The 23758-nt window shown below is 48.9% G+C and overlaps 1 protein-coding gene across 1 annotated transcript in view; it reads left to right on the top strand.

Moving 5' to 3' along the window:
* LOC144170792 (fibrillin-1-like) overlaps window positions 1-23758 on the top strand; it is a 167399-nt gene that overhangs the window by 16929 nt on the left and 126712 nt on the right. Inside the window, exons 2-3 of the mRNA XM_077700798.1 lie at window positions 19446-19534; window positions 20281-20457. Coding sequence (XP_077556924.1) covers window positions 19446-19534; window positions 20281-20457 — 266 coding nt within the window. The remainder of the gene's footprint in view (window positions 1-19445; window positions 19535-20280; window positions 20458-23758) is intronic.

Genomic DNA, 23758 nt, shown 5'->3' with positions numbered 1-23758 from the left:
GAAGTCTTGCTGACACATTTACTGCCCAACCGCCCAATTTCAAGTGCTTCAATTATCTCCCGCGTAGTTTCATTGCCACTTCTTCTGAAAGATCATTTTTTGTAATGACATAAGACGGCCCAACATCGCAGCACATCATCAAACGTGGTGTTCCTCAAGGTGGGGTGCTAAGCCCAACCCTCTTCAACCTAGCGATAATCGGGCTTGTCCACGCTCTACCGAAGACTGTCTGTATATCCATTTACGCCGATGACATCTGCCTCTGGGCTTCGGCTGTTAATCGACCTCAGCTGCGAGCACAACTTCAAAAAGCAGCCAATGTGATGAGGGCATACCTCCGAAAGCAAGGACTCAGTATTTCTAGTGAAAAGTGCGCGGTCGTTGCGTTCACCCGCAAAACCATGTCCCGATATCCCATAACCATCAATGGAAAGTCGATACCTTACTCCAGAAATCCCACATTTCTTGGCGTGATCATCGACAGGGACCTGTCATGGAGCGCACATGTGTCTTTCTTAAAGAAGAAACTCACCGCCATCGCCAACATTTTCAAATTTATCGCTGGAAAGACGTGGGGCACATCGGTCAGAGGAATGCTGCAACTGTACCAGGCACTCTTTTTGGGAGTTTTGCGCTACAGCTTGCCAGCGATATCCGGCACATGCTCCTCTAACCTTTGGGTGATCCAGAGCATCCAAGCGCAGGCTCTCCGCACGTGTCTTGGTTTGCCGCGATGTGCTTCAACAGTGGGCACATTATACATTGCCCAAGACTATCCTACAGCAACTTATGTGACCACTGAGACGCTACGCCTACACATCAGGCTCCTCACGAGGCTACCATGTCACCACCTTGCGCAGCTTCCTCAGAGTCGACCACGCTCTTCCTTTGCAGCCATTAGCGCACAGGGCTGAGGTACCGTCAGACTACACGCCTGCGGTCACACCGTCCTCCCCGTTGTGGGGCCTGGCAACACCGGACATTCGTCTGCATGTTCCGGGCATTGGAAAAAAGGCCGACTTACCACCACTGGCTCTCAGACAGTTTTCTATGCAGTTACTGTACGAACAACACAATGACCGGAAGCATGTATACACAGACGGTTCTGTGACGTCCTCGAGCTCGGCAGGTGCGGTGGTTATACCATCAGAATCAACCAAGATTCGATTCCGTGTCGCCAATGTGACGAACTCGACGGCTACTGAACTTGCAGCCATCCGTGAAGCTCTTCAATACATCATGGAAGCTTCTGCCCAAAAATGGTCCATTTTTACCGACTCCAAAGGCACCCTGCAAAGCTTCCGAGCAGCCCTGCGCTACTGTCCTTTGCACCAACTAGTGACAGAAATTCGGGAATTATTTCACCAGGCGGTTATAAAGGGCCATAATATTGTATTTCAGTGGTTGCCAAGTCACTGTGGAATCACCGGCAATGTCTCGGCTGATGCAGATGCCCGGACAGGTCATGACAGTGAAAGGACCATCTTGCTTCCGCTTGCAAGGACTGCCGCTAGGCTGCTTCGTCAGTTCGCGCGGAGGACTTCCATTACTCAATGGAATACACCGGACTTTGTGCACCCGCGCCTCCAGAACCAGGACCCTCTACTCCAGCGTCGTCTTCCGTGTGGGCTGACTCGATCACAGTCTACTTTACTTTGAAGGCTGTGGTTGGGAGTGGCCTTCACGAAAGCCTACTCCTTCCTCATCGGGATGGCCAGTAGTGCCCACTGCGACGCCTGCGAGGTTGAAGAGACAATCGACCATGTGCTTTGTTGTTGCCCCGAGTATTCATCGGAAAGACGCGTTTTGACAGCCGAGTTCAGAAGATTGGACAATCAACAGTTCAAGCTAGAGACTATTCTAGGGCAAAGACCGCTACAATCGGCTTCGCAGAAGGCAACAAAAGCCCTTCTGCGTTTTATGAAGGACACAGGTTTAGCTGAGAGACTCTAGTGCCCACGAAGGGACTAAAGTGTGTGCGCGACCCCGCTCCTATCCCCCCTTTTTCGCCTGCCATCTCTTTTATCCCCTGAACACCCCTTCCCCAGTGCAGAGTAGCAATCCGGGCTCTAAGCCTGGATAACGTCTCGGCCTTTCCTTTCGCTTTTCTCCTCCTCCTCTTACTATCACTGTGCACTTGTCAAGCTGTGGTTTGCACTTACGTGGGCAATCCTTGCAATAAAGGGCCAGAAAACCCTCCTTGCCATTTCGAACATTGTTATTGTGCTCCCTCAACCGGTCATTCAAACACCTGCCGGTTTGATCGACGTACGATGACCCGCAAGTTAGTGGCATATGATATACGACACGCTCAGTGCACGGAACGTACGGCACACGGTGGTTTGTATGGCACGCCAAGTTATTCACACCTGTCTTAGTAATCGCCTTAGCGATGTTAACAAGCTTGTGGAGAGCACTAAGGGATACCCTCACGTTCACATGGTTAGCAATCTTCTTTAATCCGTGCGACAAGCCGTGAATGTACGGTACCACCGCTACTTTTTTCTTTTCGCTCTCACGGGGAGGCTCGACATGCCCATCTTTCCGATGGCACGATTTCAGTTTCCTGAGGATGCCCTCAGTCACTGATACGATCAGGTGATGGGGGTATCCAGCCGCGTCGAACCGACTAACTTGTTTTTTGAAAGCGGTTTGCACCGCATGGGGGCACGACTTGGTCAAGGCGTCCGAAATGCACAATTTAACAATTCCCCTCTTCACCAGCTTTGAGTGTGCCGAGTGATATGGAAGAAGCGCTATAGTATTATAATGATGTCCTACCAACTATCCCAACAGTACTCCTTGCCGTTCCGCACGTGGCGGCCCGGTCCACTTGATGATCATGCGAGGGGTGGCCGGGTGTGGACCCGATGGCTCGTGCGTCGCAGCAACACCGGCGTGCGCCTGTGGAACCAGCTTAGCTCTGGGGCGATTGGTGACTCTGCGCCGGAGCCACTTGATAAATATACATGTGTCACATAATGCGTATACCGTGCGTGTATCATTGAAGCAGCAATAAGCATGATAATCAAGCTAATCCTGGACAACCATGAAAGCTAAGAATAACCAGCTGAACCTTAGCTCACGCTACGTATATCCTGGCATAGCCTTGCTAAGCCACTCCTAATTTTTAACTGCCGGGCGGTCGCCGCGAGGCACGCGCTCACGTGCGCGTCCTCACGTGTGCGCGCTCGACATTTTCTTTATAATTTTACTGCGAATAGGAAAAATTACAATTTGATAAACAGCTTCGCTGTTTATAAAACAAAAACAAAAAAACACGTACAACAACACAGTGCCCGCTCAAGCATCATGTACTAACTTCCCCACATGAATCTTTTTTTATGTTAGTGCTATTTGCATTCAATTGACTGATTGATCGATCGATCGGTCGATCGATCGATGTTTTGATTTGCTATTGATTCTGCGCGTCATCGCATAAATCGCCAACGAGGCAGCACCAGAATACGTGCGCAGCACCATGTCTCTGCACTTGACGTTTATATTAGAGGCGCGCGCCTTTCCTCAACATTTTATGTATCATTCATACGCTACGCAGCCACGAGGGGCGTCCATTCTGCTGTTTGTGTGTGTGTGTGTGTTTTAATCCTCCTTAGAAACCCTTTCATTGCCATTTGCACAACGCGCACGATTTCCACGGGCGCACACAGTTTACGACTTCGGTAATGATCACGCGTACTAGTCTTTGTCCTAATTTCGTAGGCCGCCCCGACAGTGTCCAGAGCAGGCCCGCAGGTTGCGAGGCTCAAGACAGCGAGGACTAATTCCGCTCTTGTTATCCTTCCGTGGCTGATGTGAGAAGTTCGGCGCGCGGCCGCTTTTTTCCGACACGCTCCCTACGCCTCGGTTTGTGTTCGACAGGCTGCAAACATTTTTTTTGACGCGTGAGCATCACTTGCGCTATTCGTAGAAAAAAGCGGCGTCCCCATGGATTCGCATCGCCAAAAAGCATGGTCAGAGCCTGTCGACAAGCCACACATTGCACTCTTCAGAGATTAATACCACGGATGCACGGGAATTAATCGGCTCCATCAAAGAACTCATAAGTTTCCTATACAAAAAGGCGTGTGGCAAGGGGACACAATACTTCCGCAAATATTTACAGCCTGCCTCGAGGGCGTGTTCAGAAATCTTAAGGGGAGGAAAACACGGGTGCGAATAAATGGAGAATACCTGAGCCACCTAAGGTTTGCAGACGACATTGTCTTGTTCAGTCAAAGGGCAGATATTGCTTCACCAATTATGCTAGACAGTTTTATTGCAGGATTAAAAATAAGCGCGAAAAAATATTCAAAGGTTATGTTCAATAAGCATCTCAAGGAACGTGACTTCAAAGTAGGCAATGAAATCTTGGAAACAGCAAGCGATTACGTCTATCTTGGGCCAGTCATAAGTTCCAATCCCAGTCATGAAAAGGAAATTACCCGCAGAATAAGCGCGGGACGGGCTGCCTTTGGTAGGAATTCGGATATCTTGCGCATAGTAATCTTCCTTTGTCACTCAAGAAGGTGGTATGTAACCAATGCGTTTTTCCAGTGGTGACGCTCGGGGCAGGAACCTGGGGTCTCACTAAGCTACTTGAAAGAAAACTTAGATCGGCCAAACGAGCTTTGGAAATAAGAATGCTAGGGATCGCGCTTTGGGATAAGAAAACAGCTGCGTGGACTAGGGGACAGGCTGGCGTAAGAGGAATTCTAGCTCAAATTAAGCGAAGAAAAGGGGCGTGGGCGGGTCACGTCATAGGCACGAGGAACAACAGGGGGACAATTCGTTCAACGAGTTGGCTGCCAATAGACCGTAAACGCAATAGGGTTCGTCCAAGGACTCGAAGGGATGAGACACAAAAATTTAGGGAAAAACGGTGGACTCCGCTAGCACTCGATAGACGTGGCTGAAGATCTTTGGAAGAGGCCTTCATCCCGCAGTAGGCACAACCAGGCTGCTACTGCTGATGACGACCAACATTCTAAAATATACTTTTCATCTCGTAAGAGGTAGCGTAAGGTAGCATATGCTAGAAGGTATCATAAACTTTCCGCAGCAATTAGCATAGACAAGATTCATAATATAAAGCATAGGAACCGAATGCCACTTTCTTCATTCATCAGGGTATACATCGAGCGGGATAAAGCTGAGGTAGTAGACTCTGTGAAGTACTCCGCCATGTAGGCTGTATGCGGTGGCCAGGCGTATAGTACATAGCATTCTTTGAGAAAAGGCGCGGCAATCTTCGCGTTTCAACTGCCAACTAGCGATACCTCACCAAGCCGTCTGTTAGGCGTGTGGCCAACGAGCTGCGGAAGGTTCTGCCGGCCGATAAGGCACCGACACTATAGATAGGAGGAAAAGGCCAGGGCCATGAAGAGATTATATGGCAGCAGCTCGAGCTTAAGTAAGCGGTTCCGATCTTTCTCGCCAGCTCAGCAGCCCAGCGGATGTCGCGTCTCCGAGGGCTCGTCACTCTCGGTCGACGATGCCCTTGTCCGCAAGGCCCGCCCGCTTTGAATGCTACTTTTGTTTTTTTCGAACGGCTGCTAAAAGAACTCCGCTGTACGGCCTGCGTAGCCTTTGTTTTTTAATTTCCGGACTTCGACATAATCACAAAATCAAGACTACAATGCAGGACCACGTGAAATACCTGGGGTTCCACCAACCGGATCTCCCGGCAAGCGTTGTCGTGATAAATTACTTCAGCGTAGTTAATGGTTGAAATCAGGCACTGACACTTGAACTTGCAGCCCTTTGAAACAGCGAAACGCTCTCGCGGCGGCCTAGCATATGCATTTCACCATGCTGCCAGGTCATGCGTGCCCTCAAAATACTGTGGAGGCCCAGAAGCATGAGTACATCGTATGGTATATCCTCCTCATTTTCGGTTGAAAGGTCCCGTAGAAATTCCCTATGCAGTGTTCGCTATGTAACGCCCCAGAAGTGCACCCCCCTCCCACCAGCAGTGCATGAACAAACTATGAGTTCTGGTTGCTCACATATTGTGCAGTCAGTGCCCCACAGTTCTTCGAACCCCTTATCCTGTCGCCACGTCTTAGCCGTAAGAGTTATGGTATGCAGCTTCTTTTGACTCTCGTTAGTGCGTCTTGTCGCGGCCTCCAGAGTACCAGGCTAGAGGTTGAATTGCGGGTTCCAGAGCGAACAGCCTGGCTTCTAGCTCCCGCAATTCTAATTTTTTCCCAAGTTTCGTGATTTTTTTTTTCTTTTAAAATGTTCTCTCGGCTCAACTATACGCCTTCTTTTAGTAAATAAGGACAGTTTGGTATCTTTTAGGTCGTTGTAAGGGGTGGGACGCAGTATATCAACACATTTGCTTAAAGTTCTGCATATTGCCGGCAGTGCCGGGCTTGTACCTATCTTGAAACATAATCTCGCGTCCCTGAGTGCATTCCAATCAAACAAATAGAAGTCAAATTGGATGTTGCAGTTATCCGGGAAAGGCCTGTTTCACGACAAGTGACGCAGTCGAGAGTTGAAATATATTAAGCCACCATGCGTGAGTTCTTTGCACACTTCGTCTTCTTCAGCAGTACAGCTGAGGCGGAAGAGAAGGAGGACATAATACTCAGCAGCTCAACGCCAAAGCCCCCCAGTCACAGCGGCGGGACTACACCGCAGAGCAGAGAAGGGAAAGGGGACTGGCAAGCGCCCCAAGTCACCACCACGAAGGCTGACTGCGGCTTGCCCCTGAAGGTACTCGTGGAAGTGCAGACGCGTAAAAGTATTTCGTAACAATGAAGAATGGATGTTTGTTGAACGGAGTGCATCACCGCCAGATGTTTTTGGATGTGAAAGTAAGAGCGGGTTGAAATTTTCAGTTTGCGAGGCTAAAGCCTTGAGTCTCAAGTTTCATCGAACGAACTACGAGGTGCATAACATCGCGAGGTCCATAACATCGGGGCGACAGCCGGGGAGCGCGCGCCGGGCAAGGAATACAGCAGCGCCGTAGGAGCATTCTGAAAAAGGAAGAAGGCGCGTGCGCCCGGAAAGGGAAGTGGCAGTTCCGCAGGAGGGTAGGGCCGCTGACACACGCGCAATGCGAGCCGCCTGGAGAAGCGAAGCTACCGACAGGCTCGTGGCGATGGCGAATTAGCGGAACGAGCTTCGAAAGGTGCTGGTCAAGTGGCATACCGGGCAACGGCTGAGGAGAAGGCCAGAAGTCAACATATGGTCACCTATAGAAAGATGATGCGGTATTATCGAGAGTACAAGACCTGCCCATTAGGATAGGAGAGTACGACTTCAGCCCAAAACACCGCCCCCCCCCCCCCCACTCCTCCGCATTTCCTCCACTAAGAACCCCACCCTTACCACTAGCGAGCGATGGGAGATCTTGCTGTCCAGCCCCGCCTTGTAGGATCAGCTACGGCTGGTTATCAGGGGCCAGGTGGCGAAGGCTGGCATATGAAATCCTGCGAAGAGGGATCCACTCTCACCCAGATCGTTTAGCGCTGACATGCTGTGCAATAAAAGTTTTTCCCCCTCTTCCTCAAGTGGCGATGAGTGCAGCCGCGAAGTGTAACCGAAAGTTCAACAGATCAACACAAGGTCCAACTAGACTTTCGCCTCCGCATTCTTAAAAAGTTCTTACAATTCCCCATAATTTTCGTTTCAGCGCTGTTGGTAGTTTTCGGGACAGGGCTCGGCGATGTCTTGTGAGAAATGGCACAGTAACTCTATTAGTTGCGATAGCATTTACAGAACCAGTGCTTTTCCGGTTTCTACGCACTTATTCCCCATATCCATCCGCCGTCTGTTATGAATACACGGAGGTAGGAACGGGGGCAGGTGGGAGGGAAGAGTAAACGGAGTAGCTTCCTCATCAGAACTCATCGCTCAAAACTTTATCTTCTAAATAAGCTTTGTCTCTTCAAATGCTCCGAGCAATCCAAAAGACCTGCGAGTGCTACGATCACTATAGCTCAGGCTTCCATTGTATCCATTTCGGAGCACCTCGGGTAGATATAAACTTCTCCTTTGCAGTTTAGGATTGTTGAAGTGTACTGGCAGCGTGCCTGCGAGTGCGGCTATTGCACTCAGAACTACAGTTTGGGATTGCCGAAGGCCACGCCCATCGATTGCGGTTGCCAGTTCTTCAAACGCGTTGCCGAGCGATCCAGCGTGCCTTTGAATCAACGGCGCCCGTATCAGCGGCGTCTAATGCCGCGTGTACGGACCTCCTTTTTCACGGAGGAGAGATCATATGCCGCGCGATGCGCTCGGCAGCTTCGGCGCAGCGAGTCGCAGAATGCGGAACCGTGTATTTACAGCCGCTCAGCCTCCGCAGCGGCTGAATGCGCCTCGCGGTCAGTGCGGGGAGAAAGCGAGGGTAGCGCTGCCGGCGGCGCTCCCTGGACGCCGGCCAAGGCGGCAGCGGGTTTCGCTTTCTACGACAGGAGATATGCAAAACAGCTAACGTCACCGATCCAGGCGCTCTATGGACGCGCATGTCATGACCGGACACGGCCTCCTTTTGCGCCTTGAGCGAAGGCTCCTTGAGCGAAGGCGAAGGACTCCTCCGACCTCTCCGGGATCCCCCCTTCCTACGCGCAATTTTCACGCCCTTCGCACGCCGAACACTGGCGTTTATCGTTCGGGGCATCGTGTTTCACACGGAATGCCACGTATGCATGGCAATCAACATTCCGCATCTGGCCACTGCGCCCGTGCCATAGAGAACTCTCTTTTGGAAATCGCGGCCGCTGCAGATAAAATACAATTCCTGCCAGCCACCACCCTTTACGAGAGCGCAGTGTCGATGTCCTCGTTACGGCCAAAGGAAAGCTACTGCGGAACATTTCTTCGCGCGCAATGGCTATTGTTGAGGGAATGACTAGTTGCAGAATCCTGCCTCAGTGCCTGGGTTGCTGCGTCGTTCCACTTTCTTTGACGTCAAAAGTAAACAAAAAAATTGAAATGTCCCTTTCCTAAACGAAAATGTAAAGCATGCGAAGCTTGATGGGGAACACACAGTGCACGATGACAATTGAGGCTGAGTTCCATCTAACGCACCTTATAAGTACATCTATATTTACTGTTGCTTCTACTTATATACCCTATGTATATTTTTCATTTTTAATGTAAATTTATTATTTATTTGTAATTATAATTTTAATTTTATTGTACATATTCAACGCTGCTTTTATTTATATAACCTTATTTGGATTATATTTTCTTTTTTTTCTTTTTGTGATGACACCGAGCGCACGCCGTCTCTCTCAACTAGGAGAACACTTGCACTTCAGAGCTTACGCCGTCACTAGGCGCAGCTAATCCCCGAAGCGCGCCTCCCACCCGAACACCTGCTCCGCGATGCGCACTCCCCACACCCGTTCGTCGGCTCCTTGCCTCTTCGCCACTTCCCTTCGCGCTTTTTGCCTAGCAGTTTCCTTCGCTCCACGTTGATACGCCGAGCGACACCAGAAAGGAACGGAACTCAAACTTCAATGGTTCCGCTGTTACAAATGAATAAGTTACAACGTTAACGCACGGGTCGTCTCTTGGACTTATGAGTATTTAAGGCTGCGACGACAGTTCGTTATGGTTAGTGGGATTGAGTCTTTGACGGTGAAAGTTACATCTGTGTACGTCAGGGGTAGTCTGTATTAGGCTCTCTGCTGTTTTTAGACAAAAAAAATACACGAATTCCTTCTTACAATATAGTTAACACAGTATTAACGCAGGTTTTCGAGTATAAGTGCCCAAAGGGACTCTGCAACACTTCCGCTAAACGCCTTCACTCTTTCCTTCGCGTCTACAACCACTGGGAAAGCTATAGCTAATGACAGCACGGAGCGGCACTGCGCTATTCGCTCGTCGCAGCCGATGCCCCTTCGGTTCTGATTTCCGCTGGTGGCTTTATTTTTAAAGTGGCTATCGAATGCGTTAATTGCTGCAACCGAAGGATAACCGGCCAATAGCCGCTACACCGCTGTAATGCTGTTATTCCAGTGATCGAAAAACGCCAACAGCGCGAAAGAGAGAAACATCTTTTGAGCAATTTTTTCTGATGGGCATAGTTTTCTGATGGGCATAGAGCAGTAGTTTTTAGCTGAGGTACTTTGCGACCGTCCAATCTAAGTACTGGATGTGTTGATTGCATGACTACATTCTGCAAGCATTTAAGATTTCGAAAAAAAGTATTAAAAAGGTGTTGCGGGGTTCCTTCAGAGCTTTTTTGTGCCTTAACTCACTTCGAACCGTCATGTGGATCACACTGCAGCGCAGGTCTCCAGACTTATGGACCTTTTTGCCGTAAAGCTAAAATTTTGCTCAAGTTGTAAATAGCTTTTACACAAAGCAAACGCCTTATTGATTATGTAATATTTGTATACAGTTTAGAACCCATGAACCGCTAAAAACAGCTCTAAACTAGTGCGACTACAAAACCAAGCCGCCCGTTTCATTTCCGGGAATTATACGATAAATTTCAGTGCAAAACCGATGAAGGATACATTAGGATGGAAAATCCTACAAATACGCCGCAGAAAACTTCACTTCAAATTTTTCCGTTCAATTTACTATACCACCACCGGCCTGCGATCTGAATAGTACATACTCGAAATGCCGATCGGCCTAACGGTCGTCGGGAACAATTATCGCGAAGCCAGAACTGCGCCTCGACGACATTCGTGCCGTAATGAATGCGGCTCTGTGCTGTTAGTTCCTATTGTGTAAAAAAATAGGCCCATGAAGTTCATACAACTAAACACTAGCACAAATGCGATCCGTATTTCGGCTTACGACGCTTCGGCCGTTGGGTTCTGCGACAATTCGTTTCCCGGAGTTGCAAGCGGCATATTCGTGTGCGACCAGCAATGCTTGTAGAAAATATAAGCTCAATTTAGAACAGAAGAGGTGTTACGAAAGATTTATTAGGTAATGAGGAATCAATAGCGACCAGAATTTTTGGCGTAAAGCGTGTAACAAAATAATGACAGCATCTCCCCTCCGTGGATGATGGTGAGGGTGTGGAGTACGGGGACTCGAAATGACATCCAAGTTGCGTCCTGAGTGACACCCGATTTGCGCCCGACCGTCATTCGATTTGAGCCGTGAGTTGCACCTTGATTATTCCCTAAATGAAACTGCAATTCACAGCTCAAATCAAATTTCGCTTGATTTTCGCTTGATGGTATTGCGCACGGATGGACGCGGACGGACATTGTGGGGTCCTAAGGTATATACTCCGCACCGTTACAGGCGAGGGAGTAAGCCGTTTGACTCTCGGGTACTAACTCAAGGTCGTAGCCCAATGGGTAAGACAACTGACACTAGCTCTCTCTGGTATACAAGACGCAGGCTCGAATCCTGCCGGTGGCTGTGTGATTTTTTCGATTGTAAATGCTATGCACACGGACGCGGACGGACATTGTGCGGTCCTAGGTACTCGGCACCTAAAAGCACGGCGAGCACTATTCCCGCAGGGCGAAATCGCAGTCGCAGCCGAAACAGTGCTACTGCTGGAGGTCAGCTACAGTGGCGGCTTTATGGAACCTTAATGCGCAACTATTATTCAAGAAAGGTTCAAATAAACAGCGAGCAATCCTTGAAATCAGGTAGAAAACATTGATGTGACACAAACGGTGGGAACCATACAGTTTATTTCCGCGCTAACAGTTGGTGGCCATCAGACATGTGGCATCCGGGGGCGATCTATTCAAACTAACATTCACATAGCGAGGTCTTTAGGTGTGTTTCGGGTAATTCAGCCCTCCCGACTAGCCCGTGATACTGCTGTGGACCCGGGCTCACACTGGCGTGGGAACCAACGAGGTAGCTAGTGAACAGGCCCGAGCATTAATACCCCGGGCGAGCACTTCTCTTGGTTCTACGCATGGATCCGCACTCGAGTTCACTGGGTACGCCCTCACCACATACCGAGACATCACACAGCACTACCGCCTCACCCGCAGAACACTACCCCCGCCCAACGCCAAACTTACGATAGAGGAAGCACAGATGTGGCGCACTCTACAAACCCATTCCTTCCCACATCGCACGCAGTTACAGCACTACCACCCACACCTCTTCCTCTCCGCAGAGTGTCCGAGATGCCGCAGCCTCGACACGCTATACCACTCTTTGTGCGAGTGCCCCGCGGACCCTTACCCCCCCTTCCCCACCCCCACCCACTGGGAGCAGGCCTTGGGTAGCTCTTGCCTCGTGGATCAACGGACCCTGACGCAACGGGCGCTGCAGGTCGCTTAGGTCATCTGGGCTGAGGCCACCGCCCCAACCTAAACCCGGTGTCTCACCAATAAACTGTTTTTCTCTCAGCACAAATAGCTTTAGTATAACTAGATTCGGCAAAGGCATTCGATCGTGTCAGTCGTGTCAATTCCTGTTTCGTGCTCTACGGCTTACCGAAGGTATTCAAATATGTTATGCCAATGGCTCGACAAGAGGGGTAGTCAACAATCGAGCAACCCAACCAATTCACCGACTTTCATTGGTCCGTCAAGGGTGCCCTTTATCACCACTCTTGTTTTGCTTGTATACCTGGAAGTTGGAACCATTATGTATGCGCATAATACAGGACATTAGCGTTAGAGAGTTTACGCTATCGTCCTTCGAAGTGAAGATCAGCCTATGCTGACGATGTCGCTTTATTTTGTACTGACAAGGCCAGCGTGGAGAATGCTCTTGCCATTACACAAGAATTTTGCGAGGTTTCAGGTGCAGCCCTGAATTTCGAGAAAAGCTGCGGATTTTGGTTGGGAGAATGGGGAACCGCACCCGATTTTTTCGCCGAAATCAATTGGAATAGAGACCTAACTTATTTAGGAGTACCCCTCTCGCAGTTTCGTAATACTGACTCGCATTGGTCGGAGCAGGTGGTGAAGGTACAGTGCCAAGTGAATAACTGGCGGGGACGGCAGCTGTCCATCTTTCCTCGTGCTCGGGTGTTTAGCACATTTCTTGAGACCCGACTTATTTATGTCCTACAGGTGTTGCTCTCGACTCGGGATACAGGCTTTTCACCGGATTTTTTGCAACTTCCATTTGGTTTGGTGGCTTGTTCATTTTTTTGTTTGGCAGCTTCTTTCTCCTTTATGCTGCTCTCGGGATGTTCAACATCTTTTTTGGACGGTGTGCTACAAACACGCCTTGCAAATTTTCTCCCTGATATTGTGGTGTCTTCGCTATCTGTGGAAAGCAGTCTGAAGCCTGCGGGGTTTCCTCAGAGAAGTGGTTGACACGTTTCGCTTCTTACCGGCTCGGTTTAGCCTTGAGTACATATTTAATACTTCGCGCGAGTCTATTTCCGATACCCTGGTTTGTGGGCTTTTTCCCATACGTTTATATCGTGTTCCGTACCTCCAGTGTCTGTACCAGGATGTCCTCAATAGATTGTGTAAAATGTGTGTTCCGCCAGGTGTTAAAACATTTTTTCTTTAAATTACACACTGGCACACTTCCTATTAAAACTTGGATGAAAGACCGGGGTCTGTTGAAAGCTTGGTCGACAGACTGTCCGCTCTGTTCTCGACCAGAGACAATTGATCACTGTTTTGTAGATTGCAGAGATGCTGTGTTTTTCTGGGACATTTTACAGAAAACGCTCAGAAAAGACATGGATATTACGCATTTCTCTATTCGATTTTTGCCATTCGACTATCCTGGTGAGTGCCATTCGACTATCCTGGTGAGCCACTCTAGGACACGTTTGTGTTGATTGATTTGTACAGTCTGTGGCGATGTCACTTATGTAATATTCATGCTCGGCCACCAAGATCAACAACGTCACATTTCCGAGAAACTGTGGCATTTGTACATAGTGTGTATAATTCGTTTGACCAACCATCTGACTGGTTCCCTGTTTTCAACGCTTTTGTGCGTTTGCCTGAATTTTGATCTATTTCTGCTTCTCCTAACTTCGTGTATTCTTTTGTTTGCCTGACTATGTAGTCCTTGTACTGACGCACGTCTGAGAGTATTTCCCATGTAATAAGGAAAAAACAGTCATTACGTGGCGCAGTGGGCCAAAGCCTCGAGCTGCCTCAAAGTCGGGCGTTCAAATCCCGGCAAGCAGTTCCTTCTTTTTTTTTTTGCCTTCTAAGTGGCATGGTTTGCGAATCATATTAGCGAATACAAAACAAGACTTTTTGGTTCAATGCATCGTTTTAGGCAAAGGCACGATTTGTTTAGCTTTAAACTTGTGCTTTGTATGTAAAACCTCAATTGTACTTTCAGAGTAAGAATGACTGATGTGTGTATTTTTCAAGATTAGTATGTCTTTAATAGAGCAAACATAGTTTCCTCCCACCCACTTAAACAAGACACATGATGGGCTTGGGGGGGGGGGGGGGCAATATAAAGCTGCGGCCGGCCACCAAGCCCTCCACATATTGAAGCTGACAGCACTGAGCACGTAGAAGATTAACGAGCAGCCTCTATAGAGGGAAAATGGGCTCCAGGTTATCAAGAGAAAAATCGAGAGTGGAATAATTGTTTTGTGCAATCATATGCACAGTCGAACAAAGAGGAGGAACGCACCGTCCCGAAACTCACACTACCCTTCTGAGAGTGCTCGTAGTATCGGTTTCGGTGTACTTGTCTAGTAATTGATAAACAAAGGGTCGCGTAGGAGTTTCCCAGAAATGGGGGTTGGAGGAAGGGGAAAATGGAATGCACGACGCCCACAAAGAAAAGTCCCTGTGTCATACCGTGCAACCCTTCGGCTGCTTTTTGTTACGGTTACAAATGTTTAGAACCGATCGGAATAGCTGAATTGAATACTACAACTGCCTGTGTACGCGCGCGCATGCCGTCACCACATGACCAAGCTCGACACTGGCACCCAATTAAGCAATACATAAACCAATGTCGGTTGGGAAAGCATGTACGTGCTCACTCTATCAAATTTGGAGGCGATTCTTTAGTCATTCGCTCACCTATTTTAGACTTCCATATGTTCCAAGACATGTCGTCACCGCAAACGCTTGGTGACAGTGTTGTTCTCTTTTTGCGTGATCTTTCGGCCTTGTGTGAGAGCGTAAAAGTCCCGCCCCATTCCTTCCATCCAGCCGTGAGATGTGTGCAGGATTCATAAGCAAATTATTCAAAAACGGCCCAAACGGAACGCCTAAAGTCAGACGGCCCCGTCCCAGAGCGATGCTACGGTGCTGCATATCGCAATAGCAGACGACGCCCGCAACCGTTCTTACAGACGTCACCAACAAGCGAGGTGACGTCACCATTGATAGTCAGAGAGCCCATTTCGTCATCGAGACTGGCATGAACGGACACAGCGACTTTCCGCGTTACCACCAGAGCACATCCCCGAAGGGGTAGCAGCTTGTAAAGCAACGTAGTCGCACCTGCTGGTCCATCTCTGCTCACTCATCAGATCCACGGGGCACGAGCAATGTGTGATCACGCACCATGACCTGGTTTCGGTGCGCCGCATCCGCTAGCACTCGGTCCACTCCCATGAGCCGCAGGCTATCCGCATCGAGACATTCGTGCAAACTGCGGATTCTTTGCCTACTCGCTAGAAGCAGACCCCGCTCTTCCTGTGGCGAATGTGCCCTACAGCCGTAGCTCAACACCACCATCTCTCACGGCAGGAGGGTGAGGAAAAATACAAGTTGGGTTTATTAGAAAGACTGCTTAGTCCCGATAACAATGATACCAATATCATCGCAATCTTCGAACAAATAACGGAGATATTAAAGAAAACGTGTGAAGCAGTCGCGACCCCCTAGCCAATTTCCCGCAACTTTTCTATGACGTCATGGAACCTTGTTTGTGCGATTGGCGGCCGCCTAACTGATCTGTCGCGACGACACAGGACTGCACGTCTGTAATGGGACCTCTAGTTACATTTTACCGTATCACTTGAATGCTAACGTGCAGTTAACGCACTGAAAATTATGTTTTATTGTTGGCCCGTATGATGTCATTCTTGCTCATAACATGTCACTGTGGCGCAAAATCCGAAAGATTTTAAATACTACTTGCTTTTTTTTTCATTAAAAAACATCTTTTGTGGCTCTAATGGAATTGAGTGAGGTACTGAATCCTATTTCTTTCAAATTAAACGAAGTTGTATTTTCTCTTCATGGCTCCTTTAAGAATATGTGTTCCTGGTGATTACCACCCCTATAGCTACCACTGCCGGCCAACATGCCTCGCAGCCTTGAGTGATCCTGATTAGCCTAACTTCTCCACCTTTCGGAGGATCCGCCGTTTACCAGCGGGAACCTTGAGGAGGGAAGGGCCACCTGGGGAGCCAGTTCTGCAACAACTCCCCGTAACACTTTACCCTAGCTCCCGGGTAATTGGGTTACACGGGCTCATCATTTCCTTCAGCTGCCGATCAGTTCAGGCTGTGAGCCCCTTCCCGGCCGCGGTTACAGGGGCTCGCAACACTTCCTGTCCCCATGTATGAATCCATGAAGCGAGCGGTACAACATAGGTGCAGTAGTTGCCGCGCAACATTGACACCCCGGCCTCCTCTCATGCTGGATTACAGGGACATGTTACCTCCCCTAGCCATTAGGTGATACCACTTTCCCTGATTCCGCGCGGGAAACAAGAAGGTCATAGTTACTCCAGCCTAAAGTTCCAGCATTTTTGCAGCCATCCCGTTCCATAGGAGCGATTTCCAGTAGAAGCGGGGTGAACTTCCCAAGCATTGCAGTCCCACACAAGGGCCGAACGGCAGATCGGGGAGTTGTTCCTATTTTACCGGTAGGTGCCCGGCGCCACCAAGGCACACGAATGCACATGGCGACTTCCACAGCCACGGTGGACGCTCAACTCGGTAACCGCCTGTGGCAAGAAAAAAGTTCCTGCATTTTTGAAGCCGTCCCATTCCATAGGAGCGATTTCCCGAACAAGCCGGGTAAACTTCCCAAGCATTGCAGTCCCACACAAGGGCCGAACGGCAGACCGGGGAGTTGTACCTATTTTATCGGTAGGTGCCCGGCGACTTCCACAGCCACCGCGGACGCTCCACTCTGTAACCGCCTGTGGCATGACATGCCGCCGGCATGACATGCCGCCAGACTTTTTCCCCCTGGCTAAGCGAAAATGCGGCATGAAGACTGGGGGCTCGTGTTAGCCCGCGTGGTACGAGTAGATGGAAGAAACGAGGAATAATAGTGGCGCGGACGAAAATACGATGATTTGATTTGCAATAACTCCAGTAATACTCATCGCTTTAACCAAATTCTTGAATGAGGTGATTGCTAGGACCTTGATGTACCTGAAAATTTGAACACCCATGTATCGGAAAAACCTCTTTCAGGGCCCCTTGAAGGTCCGTGAATTAGCTCGTGAAACTCAAGTTCTTAAAATGTCTTTTCTCGTCAAACCGGTACTGATTGGAACCATGTACCTCGCCATATTGTTAGTGTACAAAATAATGATGCCTTCTTTTCTATTTTGTAGCGTTGTAAAAATTACATCCGCATGTATATTTGTGTGATTTGCGCGCTTTTCTGTTGACTTATGTAAACGGCCGCAGAGGTGATGTTGCCTTGCCTTTTTATACTGTTTTTGCTCGTACTGTCGCCTCGTTGTAATAGTTCAGGCACTGTGGGTATTGTGTAAATAAATTATATTAACTATATATTAACGATAATATATTAACGATCTACCCATGCATGTATCTTCTCACATCCGCATGTTTGCCGACGATTGTGTTCTATACCGCGAAATTACTAACCCTTCTGATCAAACTGCGCTTCAAAATGACCTTAAGTTAACCGTGTACAGCAATGGTGCGACCTGTGGTTAATGAAGCTTAATCCCACTAAATGCAAACTCGTTTCTTTTCAACGCCAGCGTAATCCCTTGTATTTTTCTTACGTAATAGCTAACTCGACTCTTGAACAAGTTCAATCCTATAAATACCTAGGCGTCACCTTAACCAGTGATCTTTCATGGCGCACGCATATCACGAACGTCATATCATCAGCAAACCGATCTTTGGGTTTCTTAAAGCGCCATTTGCGTCATGCCCCACTGGACGTCAAACTTCTCGCCTATAAATCTTTAATCCGAACTAAACTAGAATATGCGGCTCCCATATGGAGTCCGCACCAGGTATACTTGATCAATGAATTAGAATCGGTGCAAAACGGCGCCACTAGGTTCATTCATTCCTCATATTCATATGACATAAGCATATCATCCCTTAAACGCGAAACTGGTCTTTCAAATCTTTCAGTGCGCCGCCGCATCACCAGCCTTTGTTTGCTACACAAGTTTTTCTACAGCCCTCTTAATCAAGCATCCTACATCGTCCCACCGACGCGCATATCTCACCGCACTGCCCACCCGTATCAAATTGCCCGTCCACATGCTCGCACTACTACTTTTTCTGCCTCTTTTTTCCCCCGTGTAGCAGTGGACTGGAATGGCCTTCCCTGTGACGTTCCGGCCATCACGTGTTCATCAACGTTTACAGAGAAGGTCGCCACGCACATTTCCATTTGAAGACCTGTGTACATTTATCTGTAACCCACCCCTTATGTAATACCCACTACATGGGGGTCTTTAAGGTATTACAGTGATGTGATGATGTGATAATTAAACAAACACAAATTTTCGCAGACGTACTCCTGTTTTCCCTTAAATATGCGTAAGGTTGTGTATGCGTTAAACTATGCGAAAATATATTTAAACTGGCCACGTGTGGTAGTGTAATCGTTAAGTGTGGCCTGCCCTAAGGTGTACAACCGGGCTAAACGTCAGCAGCCCTAATACCATACGTACCCCATTCCGTGAGATGGTGAATGTATATACGTTCACCTGCACTTTCAATGTTATTGATTGTTGAATGTATATACGGCCACCATTCTGTGAAATATGTGTATGCACGTAAAGTACGTACTCAACTCCTTTTCTGGCTTTGAGTGTGCCGCTTGTTCCAAAGGGATCGTGCGAGTAACCTTTTGTCCCTTCCGTGTGCTTTCCGCGCTTTCCCTTTATTGCCACTCATCTGCAAGTCATCGCCCGTGTTTGTGAGCTTCTTCGTTCTTCCTTCGCGTTCTTCACGCTGTTTTTACTCCACGTGTTGCATACATACACTACGTCTTCAGGATCCCCGTTACGAAAGACGCATCTATGGTTCTAGTGGAATTTAGACCGGGTACAACCACGAAGCACTACAACAGCGACTGAAAATTTTATCCGAGCCTCCTGATATTCTAGGCTATTGCCGAAGAATGCTCTTAGTAAAATCAAGAGTGAACGAAAACACCCCTTTCCCCTCCTACAGAATTATGGACACTAAGAGAACTGGCAGGCGGCAAAGGAATGCAGAAAACGGTGCAATGGAGTTTATGAGTGGAAGTTTCTGGTTGTGGTGGGGCAGGTGTTAACGAAACAGGTGAAGAGCAACGCCGACGCTTTCGGACGGCCACTGCCTGCAGCACTCTCCGCTTGGTGCCTCGTCGCAGGGTGAACGTGTGCAGCCGGGGTCCGGCGCTGGTGTGCTGCGAAGGATGGATAAATCCCTGGGGCGGCCACCGCGGGCCCTGTATTGTGCGTGAGTGCGTCGTCCCAAACCTGAAGGGCATAAGTGGGCTGGGAACAGAGCTTCAGCGAAAAAGCGGTTACATACAGCAGAATCCGGTTACAGTAAACCTTCCATATGTTACGGCAAAATGAAGCCTCGGTCACCAATTTTAATTGAGAAGGGCTTACGGCGATCCACGCGTTTATAAAACTCTAAAACCCCTGATGTTAAGCCACTTTGTTTCAGTTAGGTTGGCTAGAAGGTGGCGCACTGCAGGTTTTAATTACAACTACGGAAGCTTTGCGTCTGTAGGGGCAATGGACCTGGACCGGTTCATTGCCACATATCAAAGGCGAATCAGTGCACAGTACTGTTATATTATTACACGAAGAATTAATCGAAAACAGTGATAATTACATAATTAAATTAGCAGTGCTGTGTAGCACGACAGTTGTAACAAAGCGGCTTTTTTTTTCTTCATAAAAATGCGCGTGTAGTGAATGATTGTGTAACCATATTATGGGTCGACGACAGTGTTTTCTTAGTTTTAACAATCGTTAAGCGTTCTAATAGGGTCTATTTATTTCCAGTCGGGGGTCGTTTGCTGCAAAATTATTCTTATTCTTAAAATTACTCCTAAATGTGCTACTCCCATCACTCGGTTCAATAGCTCAAGAGAACGGCAGCATTTATTGCGCCTCGTAATCGTGAGCGTTAGCGTGTCCCTGGACCGAACCGCGCGTGTGCGTTGAATAATCTCCGCGCCCCTCCTCCAGCCGTGTGCCGCAGGTCGTGTGGCCGCGGCCGCTGCGTCCGGCCCAACACGTGCCGCTGCCCCGGCGGCATCACGGCCAGCTCCTGCTCGGTGGCGCCGCTTACTTCACCGACGACGCCGTCGCGAACCAACGGCTCCCTGTCGGCTGGCACCAGCGGCCCGGGCCGTAACGGCTTTGGTGAGTCAAGCGCCGCCAACACTAATGTTATTCCTACTGAGAAAAAAAAAAAACTGCGGTTGATTCCTCTGTCATAGGAATCTGTAAAACACGAAAATGAAATGTGCAGCGAAATCTGTAGCTGAGCATGATTTGCGGGTCGGGGGCTGTCTTGTGTTTGTGTTTGGGGAGCGACGTCCTGCTGGTGGGTCCCTTCGGCAAAGGTGTACTGGCGTCATTTCCGCGACGGATGAGACGTCAGTGAAATCTTGGTGTACCCCAGCATAAAGCACTTTCGTGTTAAAATATAAAACCCGAAAACGAGCAACCCGAAGTATAACATACTCTTTAGTACTAAAGGTTGCTTCCCCGCAAGAAGACCCTGCGTGCAGGAATGCACCCTTTACAGGCCGCTTGCTTCGTTGTACTGGCGTCACTTCTGTGACGGATATGACTTAAGCGAAATCTGCGTGAATCCCGGAATAAAATACTTTCGTGTTAAAAAGGAGGCAGTGTGCGCCGTACTACTCAAGCACGCAGCTGCTGTACCGACACCATTTTTCGTCGGCCGCATGAGCACAAATTCTTCGGTGCAGAGTACAATCAACGTGAGCATGCAGTGGACTTTCCGACCAGTGTGACACTGGCTTGTTCTGTATACTGCGTGCACGATGAGGCATGATGCGGTCTAGATCAAGCGTATGCTCACAAAACGGTTTGCCGTGTTCATCTTGAGACAGAAGTTTGTAGCGAATTCAGGGATGTCATTCGAATGAACTGTGCTGCTGTGTCACACAGGTCACACAGGCAGATTCCTGGTGCCAAAAGCAAAATCTCAATTTTTTTTTCATTCTTTTTGTAGCACAATTCCACGCTAAGAGTGGCTTAACACGAGCGGTGTAGTGCTGATCTACCTCGGGGCCGATCCCGTATACAAAAGACCTCGAGTGTGGCTGCCCGCTGCCCACTGAAGCGCTCGAATGAAGCGCACTACCCGCCTCGGGCCTGGTGCCTTCCTTTCTCCACTACAGTAGCCGACCGATTTTTCGGAACTGGTGGGTAACGAAAGATAGTCCGAGCAAAAGAGCAGTCCGAAAAACGCCCGAGTCGCAAAAGCAAACTTTATTTCATTTAAATAAGACTGAAGAAGTCGCAAATGGTTCCTCGCCTTAAATTCCTCCGCGTGAGAACGTCTACCTGCATCTTTCCTAGCGTCACGCTTTGTTTGTAAACATTGGACAAGGCCAAAACGTTGCCAATGTATGGCCATGTATGACCCGTTTCCGGCTTTCTAGAGTGCTTCCGCCGCAGACTACATGAAAACTTATGTCCTCCAAGATAAAAGTTTTTTTACTCCGGTGAGAGTCAAGCCAATTCCCATCCAATCCGAAGCTAGCCAGCTGGCTTAAATTTCAAAGTGGCTTCGTCCTGGAGTCGCGCCGTCACTCTGTCGCGGGACATTTCGTTCGGAAAATCGAACTTTTGGCTTCATTGTTTCCTAAATATTCTTTGTTCATATACATTCCTCCTATCGGACAACTGGTGGTTCCTTGGGAAAGTCCGGAATATCCAGCAAGTCGGAATTTTCGGAGTCCGAATTGACGGCGGGCTACTGTAAACTGTTTACACCTTTGCGGGGTGGGACTACAACACCGAGATCACCCAACCTGCATGCACAGTCAGCGATCAGTAGCCATTCTACTTTCCCGAGCGGCCAGGTTCAGAAAACTTTTGAAAGCGTCACCGCACGTATATAACAGGACGCGTCTGGCCCATCGCATAGTTTGGAGAAAGGGGTAGGCGTAAGCAGTCTGTTTTCATCCGCATCCTTAAGGTGTTGCCCTCCAGAGCACATCCGTCTGCGATGGCTCACGTGCCCATGGGTTCTGCTGCTAAGCTCAAGGTCGCGGGTTTGATTCCCAGTCTCAGCGCAGGTATTGTTTGCGGGGGAGGCCAGATACAAATACGTATGTACGCATAGGGCTGTACCCGTTGCACCAGAACCTCGCATTGCGAGCGTTTCACAGGCGGCGTGTTCACTCGGTGCATTGAAAAGCCCGCTGCAACTTTACGTTTTCCATCAACAACATTACGTTGGCAACATCGAGTGATGAGGCAAGTCTTCAGCGAGAGCTGTCAGTTGAGAAAGCTTCAACGAAAAGAGCTCGCGCCTAGTTTGCAAAAATGATATGCTAATGGGAACAGCCTCCGACCACTCGCTTTACATCGCGCTTATGTAATCACGCTAAAGAATACACTCAGAGCAGAAAAAAGCAAAACAAGAAGCAAAAGCACCGAAACAGAAACGAGTGGCACGTCGTGTTTCACTCCGTTATTTTGTTTCTTCGTGAGACTGGCACTCGAGATTAATTTCCCCGCGCGTCTGTTTCCGAGTTTCCCTTCGAGGCTGGGCGGCCTTGTCTCGTGGCACGGCTGCCGCTGACTCGTTGACGCTGAAAGGCGGCCACCATGTTGGCACGAGACCAGATGTCGTCAGCTGTCCTCCATCAATGCTGACAGACCGGCGCGGGTCGAGTGTCTCGTGGGCGCAAAACAACCGAGGAGGCTATTGCGAGCAGCTTGTGTCCGGGCTTCGCCACTTTCTCTGTCGAGGACGCCGAACGGAGCGGAAGAATGGGATGGGAAATCGGTAGTGAACCAGACCACGGAACGCACCAGCATCTATCGCGGACGAGGGATTTCGCTTCAGAAGTTCGGTGAAGAAGCTATCGAGCGAGAGCCTGCTGTGGCTAATATCCTTCCCTACCTTCTCCAAGAGGAAAGATGAGGGTTATCTCTTCATTCATGTGTCGTGTTACAATGTACCAAAGTTGAAAAAAAAAACAAGATTTTGATGTGGTAGGTTTCTGTGACCAGAGGCTGTTTGCTGGTACCTTTTATCCACTGTTTAAAACAGTATGTAAAATTGTCCGTGGAGCGTCCGAATTTCGTTCCTAATCTAGAAACTATTCGTCTTGAGCATAATCCAGGCGGTGGCACCGAGCTTTTGTACCTATCAAGCACCGCTCGCCGCCACTCACCCAGGCCTCCTGGTCGGTCCCAAATTACATCAGTATGCACAAAATATGCCCAATTTAGGGATACAATCTGGAAACAGAACATGCAATGGGTGCAGTCTGTAACGCTGCACAGGGGCACCGCCGCTTCACGCTTTGTATCTTCGACTCTTCTGCGGCCAGCTTGTTAGGGAGTTATGAATGCCAAATCCGACGTTCTAGAGACAATTTCGAAAACGAGTTCGAATATTTTTTGCCATAACGTTGTGGATAAAACCAGAGATAAAACGTAGCAGTAAACGGTC

This window comes from Haemaphysalis longicornis, unplaced genomic scaffold (assembly GCF_048455015.1).
Source record: "Haemaphysalis longicornis isolate Haplotype H1 unplaced genomic scaffold, Haemaphysalis longicornis Haplotype H1 scaffold_2, whole genome shotgun sequence".
NCBI lineage: Eukaryota > Metazoa > Arthropoda > Arachnida > Ixodida > Ixodidae > Haemaphysalis > Haemaphysalis longicornis.
The sequence above is the reverse complement of the archived record's forward strand: the minus strand, read 5'-3'. Positions and strand labels throughout refer to the sequence as shown.